General features: G+C 47.2%; 1 protein-coding gene across 1 annotated transcript; it reads right to left on the bottom strand.

Annotated features, from left to right (window-relative positions):
* Positions 1-348: 348 nt before the first annotated feature.
* Positions 349-3,365, bottom strand: LOC112240609 (early growth response protein 4-like). The gene is made up of 2 exons (XM_024408885.1): positions 3,006-3,365; positions 349-2,721 (listed from the first exon to the last, which is right to left on the bottom strand). Exons 1-2 carry the CDS (start codon positions 3,127-3,129, stop codon positions 1,508-1,510), a joined length of 1,338 nt encoding a protein of 445 aa, XP_024264653.1. The 5' UTR covers positions 3,130-3,365; the 3' UTR covers positions 349-1,507.
* Between the last annotated feature and the right edge of the window lie 4,099 nt (positions 3,366-7,464).

Genomic DNA, 7,464 nt, shown 5'->3' on the forward strand with positions numbered 1-7,464 from the left:
GTGGTGTGTGTGTGGTGTGTGTGTGTGTGTGTGTGTGTGTGTGGTGTGTGTGTGTGTGTGTGGTGTGTGTGTGTGTGTGTGTGTGTGTGGTGTGTGTGTGGTGTGTGTGTGGTGTGTGTGTGTGTGTGTGTGTGTGTGTGTGTGTGGTGTGTGTGGTGTGTGTGTGGTGTGTGTGTGTGTGTGTGTGTGTGTGTGTGTGTGTGTGTGTGTGTGTGTGTGGTGTGTGTGTGGTGTGTGTGGTGTGTGTGTGGTGTGTGTGTGGTGTGTGTGTGGTGTGTGTGTGGTGTGTGTGTACTGAATAAAGTAGATAATCGATAGAAACTTCTCACATGTCATTTCACTGTTTTTTTATTCATAACCCATCATGCAACAAAATAACACAAGGTCTTCCATTTAAAACCGAAACAGATCTGCGTTTCATGCCTCAAACAAGACAAGAGTTTAGCAGTTGAACTAATTGTACGTAAACGCACAGCAATGTGTGCTACTTGGTTCATCAACTACAATGTTGAATATTGTTTTTTTTTCCCCGGTGAGTCTTGTATGAATGTAGAAAGTACAATCAAACTCCAAGACCCCTGTTATGAATTACCGCTAAGCACCGGTGTGAGAGCAGCAACGAGAGCCACCTAACCCGGGAACAATCTATCGGTTAGAGAAATGATGTCATAATACATCTGTGACTGTTCAACGTTCTTATGGAAGTTCCGAAAGAATATAGAGAATGTTTATCACAGGAAAGAGGACGTTTCAAATATAAATATATTTTTATATATATATATATATATACAGGTAGAAAAATACAATTGAGAGAATAGAATATAAATAATGTTTTGGTTATGAAGATTTCAAATATATATTTCGAATGATAAAATATAGGCTTATATGGTCAACATCAACGCTAGAAATGTGATTCGAAGTAGAGAAAAGTTACATTCCAACTCCTAACATTAGAGATTTAAATAATAAAATAAACATCAACACATCAATGTAAAACTATATCATGCAATGTTGCACAAAAAACTCAAACTCTGACAACTGTACCAGTTTACAATCAGAACTGTCGAGTGACAAAACGTGTGCTGTATGTTTGTCTGTTCGGATTGACATGCAAGGAGCTGTCCACTCACAGAGGTGCTGAAAACCAACGAATCCTCTCGTAGTTCAACGGTTTCTGTTCATACGACAACGTACCAGAGACGTTCTAAAATAGTTCCACGTCCAACCGACAAGACGAGATTATTTTATTTTCTTTCCCGTTGAAACTTTTCCACCATTTTTCAACCGATGGCCCGTTTTGAAGTCAACACCTCCAACTGAACCGGGCCAATAGCCAACGTTACCAGGCAGACGGAACCAACCGAAGCCAGTAGAACCAACCGAAGCCAGTAGAACCAACCGAAGCCAGTAGAACCAACCGAAGCCAGTAGAACCAAACAGAAGCCTTCTAAAGAGCAGGTTTAAACTCAGGGCCACGAAGCCCAGCTTTAGAGAGTTAGAGTTCAGTTCAAACTTCACCGGGGAAAGCCAGATGATAGGCTGCCATCATCTGAGCTTTCAGCTGCTGCTTCACGTGCACGCGTCCATGCCTCTTCCTCTCGTCGCTGCGCGCGAACCGCTTCCCGCACACCTCGCAAGAGAAAGGTTTCTCTCCAGTGTGCGTGCGCGTGTGCGTGGTCAGGTGGTCGCTCCTGCTGAAACTGCGCAGGCAGATTGCGCACTGGAATGGCTTGTGGCCCGTGTGGATGCGCACGTGGCGGTTGAGCTCGTCGGAGCGCGAGAAACGCCTCTCACAGCCGATTATTGGACACGGGAACGGCTTCACCTTCACGGCCCCGGTGCGGGCCGTCGCTTTACTTGCTCCAGCGGTGGCGTGCACGCCCCTGCTCCTCGGGAACACGCTGGGCAGCAGGGAGGAGAGGATGGCATCCAGGGAGGAGGAGGAGAGAGAGGCGGTGAAGGCCGCCAGGTCGCTGCATGCGTCCAGCTGCTGCGGCCCTGAGGCCCCAGTCTGGAACTCCAGAGGCTCCGTTTTGACCAGAAAGCTATCGTTGACGTAGCTCCCGTTAACAGGTACAGGGTAATTCTGAGCCCAGTCTCCCACGTAGCACGGCTCCTGTTTGATGATACACTCTGTCTTAATGTCAGTCAGCAGCAGAGAGTCCAGAAGCTCCTTTACATCTACCTGGTGATCCAGAGACTGACCAGACAACGGGAACAGCTGCTCCAAGCTGCCCGGGGAGAAGGCATCCTGACCAGGGTGGGAGAAGTGGTCGTTGTCGCAGCCGTCACAGTTGCTGTTGAACTCGTTCTTGACCACCACAGGGGCAGCGGTGGGAGTCTGAATGTCCACCCCGGAGGAAGGAGAAGGAATCTCGGTCAGATCCTGGCTCCAGTATGCGCTGGAGACAGACTCCATGGAGGGAGAGTAAATAGGGGGAGAGGCAACGCTCATGGTCGAGCAGGGTGTGGCAGAGACGGGGAGGGAGGCAGACGGAGTCTCGCTGGTCGCCTGGTCCTCCACCGTGCAGATCCCAACTATCTCCGTGATCATGTTGAGCAGGGCTTCTGTGCTGCAGGGTGGCACCGTGCCTGGTAACGGCTCCGTGTAGAAGCTCCCGGTGTAGGCAAGAGGAGGCGACAGGCTGTCTGAGGAACAGTCATTCAGGTCGGAGAAGAAATCCGAATCAGACCCGTCGGTCCCCGGGGATAACACACAACCTGAGAGAGACAACACAACTACGGTTATTATCGTTATATAAACTGAAAGGCTACATTAGCAAAGGCAGCAAGCATTGGGCGAAGAGGGACTTCTAGCTGCATGGCATTACATAAGTAACATATTATTGAACAAGATGTAATTATATTGTATTTTTGACTACAAAACAATCGCACAATAGCTACTAGAGAATACATTAGCATTCTTTATGAGTTATGTATTCAAATGTTATTGATAATGCATCGATCCTTGTAGCCAGGGGATTAGAATCTAGAGAGAAACCCACCTTGTTGTGCTGGAGATCCGACATCAGAGTCTGTACCGTCACTGCCTGAGCTGACACTGTCCACCCAGGCGCTGCACGCGTCCTCGAACTCTGACATGAAGATGTCTTCCTCTGTGAACAGCATGTTAACGGATCCGGTAAACGTCTCGATAAAACGAGAGGGAAAACGTTAGCTAAATTTCTGTTATTAAAAGCTAGGTCCAAGGGTAATTAATCAATTAATCAATTAAAATGATTGATCAATCTCCAAACAGATAATGAAATTAGTCTTCGATTAAATGTGGGGAATCCCTTGGAAAGGTGAGGAGGGGGGAAGGTAAGTCCTTTGCTGAATGGTTGCTGTATTCCGTTATTCCGGTAGATGTGTCTGAATGATAAGGTTTGCTCTGCGCCTCTCCATTTTATACTTTTCTGGCTGCTAGGTAACCCCTCCTCCCGCCATTGGTTCTACGTCCGTGAGGATTCCCCCGCTGCGTAGCATCATGCCCAAACATGGACAGAGGATATGACGCAGGGTATCCCCCTGCCTTATAAGGACACACGGGTGTGTGACATAAAAGAGGGGATTCTCTTGAAGCTCTGTGTTCTATGCTGAAACCCGCCCACCCGCCGAGCCCAGAGCAGAGCCCCGGGTGCGCAAGAGTGATTACACAACACATAGCGGGTTAAACCTACATGTCGGTTTGAAGGGCGTGCTACTGCGCATGCAGGTGAAGAATAATGATGACCATTTAGAGGAATAAACACACATTCCCCCTTCATGAGATGCAACACAGATAGGAACACAGGTTACACACTACTGGATATTACGCACTACTGGATATTACACACTACTGGATATTTGTTTATGAAAACAAAAGCATCATAGACATCTGTCCCACGTTATAATTAGCATCTGGTCAACAGGAATGAATCACCTGCATGTTATTATGAGCATCACTGGGCTTGTGTGTGTTTGTGTTGTGTGTTTGTGTTTTGTGTTTGTGTGCGCACCGTGGCGCAGTGGAAACAGGACCCGGTGCCTCTGATGGGATTGGTGGGGGATCTGCTGTGAGAAATCCAGAAGATGTTCCTCCCTGTAAACTGCTGTAATGACAATATGCATTTAGTTGAATGAGCCCTGATCTCGGGTTGGAATGGACGTCTGTTGGCATTAATGTCTGTCTTCACCGAGTTTGGTTGTAGCTCAGTCTCACCGCGTTTGGCTGCAGCTCAGTCTCACAGCGTTTGGTTGTAGCTCAGTCTCACAGCGTTTGGTTGCAGCTCAGTCTCACAGCGTTTGGCTGCAGCTCAGTCTCACAGCGTTTGGCTGCAGCTCAGTCTCACCCGTTTGGCTGCAGCTCAGTCTCACAGCGTTTGGTTGCAGCTCAGTCTCACAGCGTTTGGCTGCAGCTCAGTCTCACAGCGTTTGGCTGCAGCTCAGTCTCACCGTGTTTGGCTGCAGCTCAGTCTCACCGCGTTTGGCTGCAGCTCAGTCTCACAGCGTTTGGCTGCAGCTCAGTCTCACCGCGTTTGGCTGCAGCTCAGTCTCACCGTGTTTGGCTGCAGCTCAGTCTCACCGTGTTTGGTTGCAGCTCAGTCTCACCGCGTTTGGCTGCAGCTCAGTCTCACCGCGTTTGGCTGCAGCTCAGTCTCACCGCGTTTGGCTGCAGCTCAGTCTCACAGCATTTGGTTGCAGCTCAGTCTCACAGCGTTTGGTTGCAGCTCAGTCTCACAGCATTTGGTTGCAGCTCAGTCTCACAGCGTTTGGTTGTAGCTCAGTCTCACAGCGTTTGGCTGCAGCTCAGTCTTCACGTTCAGAACCATAGGCAGCGCACTGGACATGCAACATGCTACAGGGAAGCGCAGATGGGTGTGTGTGTGTGTGTGTGCGTGCGTGCGTGTGTGTGTGTGTGTGTGCGTGTGCGTGTGCGTGTGCGTGTGTGTGTGTGTGTGTGTGTGTGTTAGAGAGACAGAGAGAGAGAGAGGAGGGGTGATGCGCTCAGTTTTATCTGCAGAATGCTTCATTCCATTAGAAGGAGATGCATGGACCAGACATGTAACTCTGAATGATGTGTCAAACTGGAAGAAATGCGTTATACAGTCAGCCAGCCGAACTAAACATACACATCATATGTATTTGTAATTTTAAACACCGTTCTGACTCGTGCACCATTGAGGACTGCTGCACACAGCGTGTCGTGAGAAAACAGCTTTCCGTATCGTTTTGTCTCCTATTGAAATATGTAGAAATTATGTACAGGGAGAAGAATCCTGGATCTATTGTTGCATCATAATGCGACACTACTCCCCATTGGTGGGTCTCCCCCTCTCTCTCCTCACCGGATATCAGCCGCATGGTGCGTGAGGATTTCACGGGCTCAGTGATTTTGCAATCAATTTATTGACTGCACGGACTCGGTTAATTAAAACCCAATTGAATAGTTACCCTGCAACTGTTAACTTAATCACAATCACCCGCCTTAATATAGAACAAACGTTGTGTAAACGGTTATTGCTTCGTACGACACCGATTTGGTCCACCCGGGACAGACATCGCATAAAGGCAACCTAATGGTGCTTTGGAAATGCGCGCGACACACCGTGTTTGAAGTCTCGATTATTGAATCTGCAGACACGCTCTTTGAAAGTGATGCAAGCTCAATGTTGAGCTCGTGGTGGACTTCCGGATTCGCTCTCCATGGAGCTGCCTACACAACTCAGATAGTTTAGAGTAAATCGATTCACAGTTTCACTGACTAGATATGAACATCCTCTATTTATTAGACACAGCTATTTGGCTAAATCTGCATATAAGATAAATACATTAAACGTTACATTAAAAGCCCAACTCAGCAGCAAGCTAATAACTAGCCTCCACATAGCAACGCTGCATGTTGCCTAGGCTGCAGCCTGTTCCTACACACTAACACAAAAGAGCTGACAACCTGTGTCTTCCCACCGCCCCGACAGAGTGCTGAGAGAGTGACAGATTGACTAATAACAGCCCTGTCCAGTCAGTGTTTTAATAACACTAGCCAATCATATTGTCAGGAGGAGACCATTCAAGAGGAGGTTAGATAAACTATTGACGCACAATTACGCAACTTCTACGTGACACCCTCTTTGACAGGTGTCACTCAAAAAAACCACCCAAAACTGTCAAGGAGATAAAAGGACTGAAAACCCACTTGGATCGATTTAAGAATAGCTGAGGAGCACATCAAAAGTGTTTTTTAGTTGTTGCTTAAAATAGAAAGATTTCCCTCATTATTATAATTACATCATTCAGTTGTGACGTGTTTTTGGATTCTCTCTGAAGGGGAATGTTCCAATTCTAGAAGCAGAACCATCTGGGAGTTCTAATATAGGAGAGAGAGAGAGAGAGAGGAGCTGTGACATTCTAGAAGCAGAACCATCTGGGAGTTCTAATATTGGAGAGAGAGGAGATGTAGCATTCTCAATGTGTGGAGGAGGGGTGGGAACAACTCGAAGGCTGTAACCATGGTGCTACTGGCAGGCTAAGAGTTCTTTCTCTTCCTTCTCCTAAAAACATGGAGACTATCAATACACACACACACACACACCATGTCATTGCGTCAATAGCAGAGCGTATGTAAGAGCCATGTCCTTGTGTCACTCTGGTCTCCAGCATGTCTATCTATTCACGAACTGACAGAGCAGTCTGTCTCTATTCACTAACTGACAGAGCAGTCTGTCTCTATTCACTAACTGACAGAGCAGTCTGTCTCTATTCACTAACTGACAGAGCAGTCTGTCTCTATTCACTAACTGACAGAGCAGTCTGTCTCTATTCACTAACTGACAGAGCAGTCTGTCTCTATTCACTAACTGACAGAGCAGTCTGTCTCTATTCACTAACTGACACACAGAGCAGTCTGTCTCTATTCACTAACTGACAGAGCAGTCTGTCTCTATTCACTAAATGACAGAGCAGTCTGTCTCTATTCACTAACTGACAGAGCAGCCTGTCTCTATTCACTAACTGACAGAGCAGTCTGTCTCTATTCACTAACTGACACACAGAGCAGTCTGTCTCTATTCACTAACTGACAGAGCAGTCTGTCTCTATTCACTAACTGACAGAGCAGTCTGTCTCTATTCACTAACTGACACACAGAGCAGTCTGTCTCTAGTCACTAACTGACACACAGAGCCGTCTGTCTCTATTCACTAACTGACACACAGAGCAGTCTGTCTCTATTCACTAACTGACAGAGCAGTCTGTCTCTATTCACTAACTGACACACAGACCAGTCTGTCTCTATTCACTAACTGACACACAGAGCAGTCTGTCTCTATTCACTAACTGACACACAGAGCAGTCTGTCTCTATTTACTAACTGACACACAGAACAGTCTGTCTCTATTCACTAACTGACACACAGAGCAGTCTGTCTCTATTCACTAACTGACACACAGAGCAGTCTGTCTCTAGTCACTAACTGACACACAGAGC

The sequence above is a fragment of the Oncorhynchus tshawytscha genome, linkage group LG10 (genome assembly GCF_018296145.1).
Source record: "Oncorhynchus tshawytscha isolate Ot180627B linkage group LG10, Otsh_v2.0, whole genome shotgun sequence".
NCBI lineage: Eukaryota > Metazoa > Chordata > Actinopteri > Salmoniformes > Salmonidae > Oncorhynchus > Oncorhynchus tshawytscha.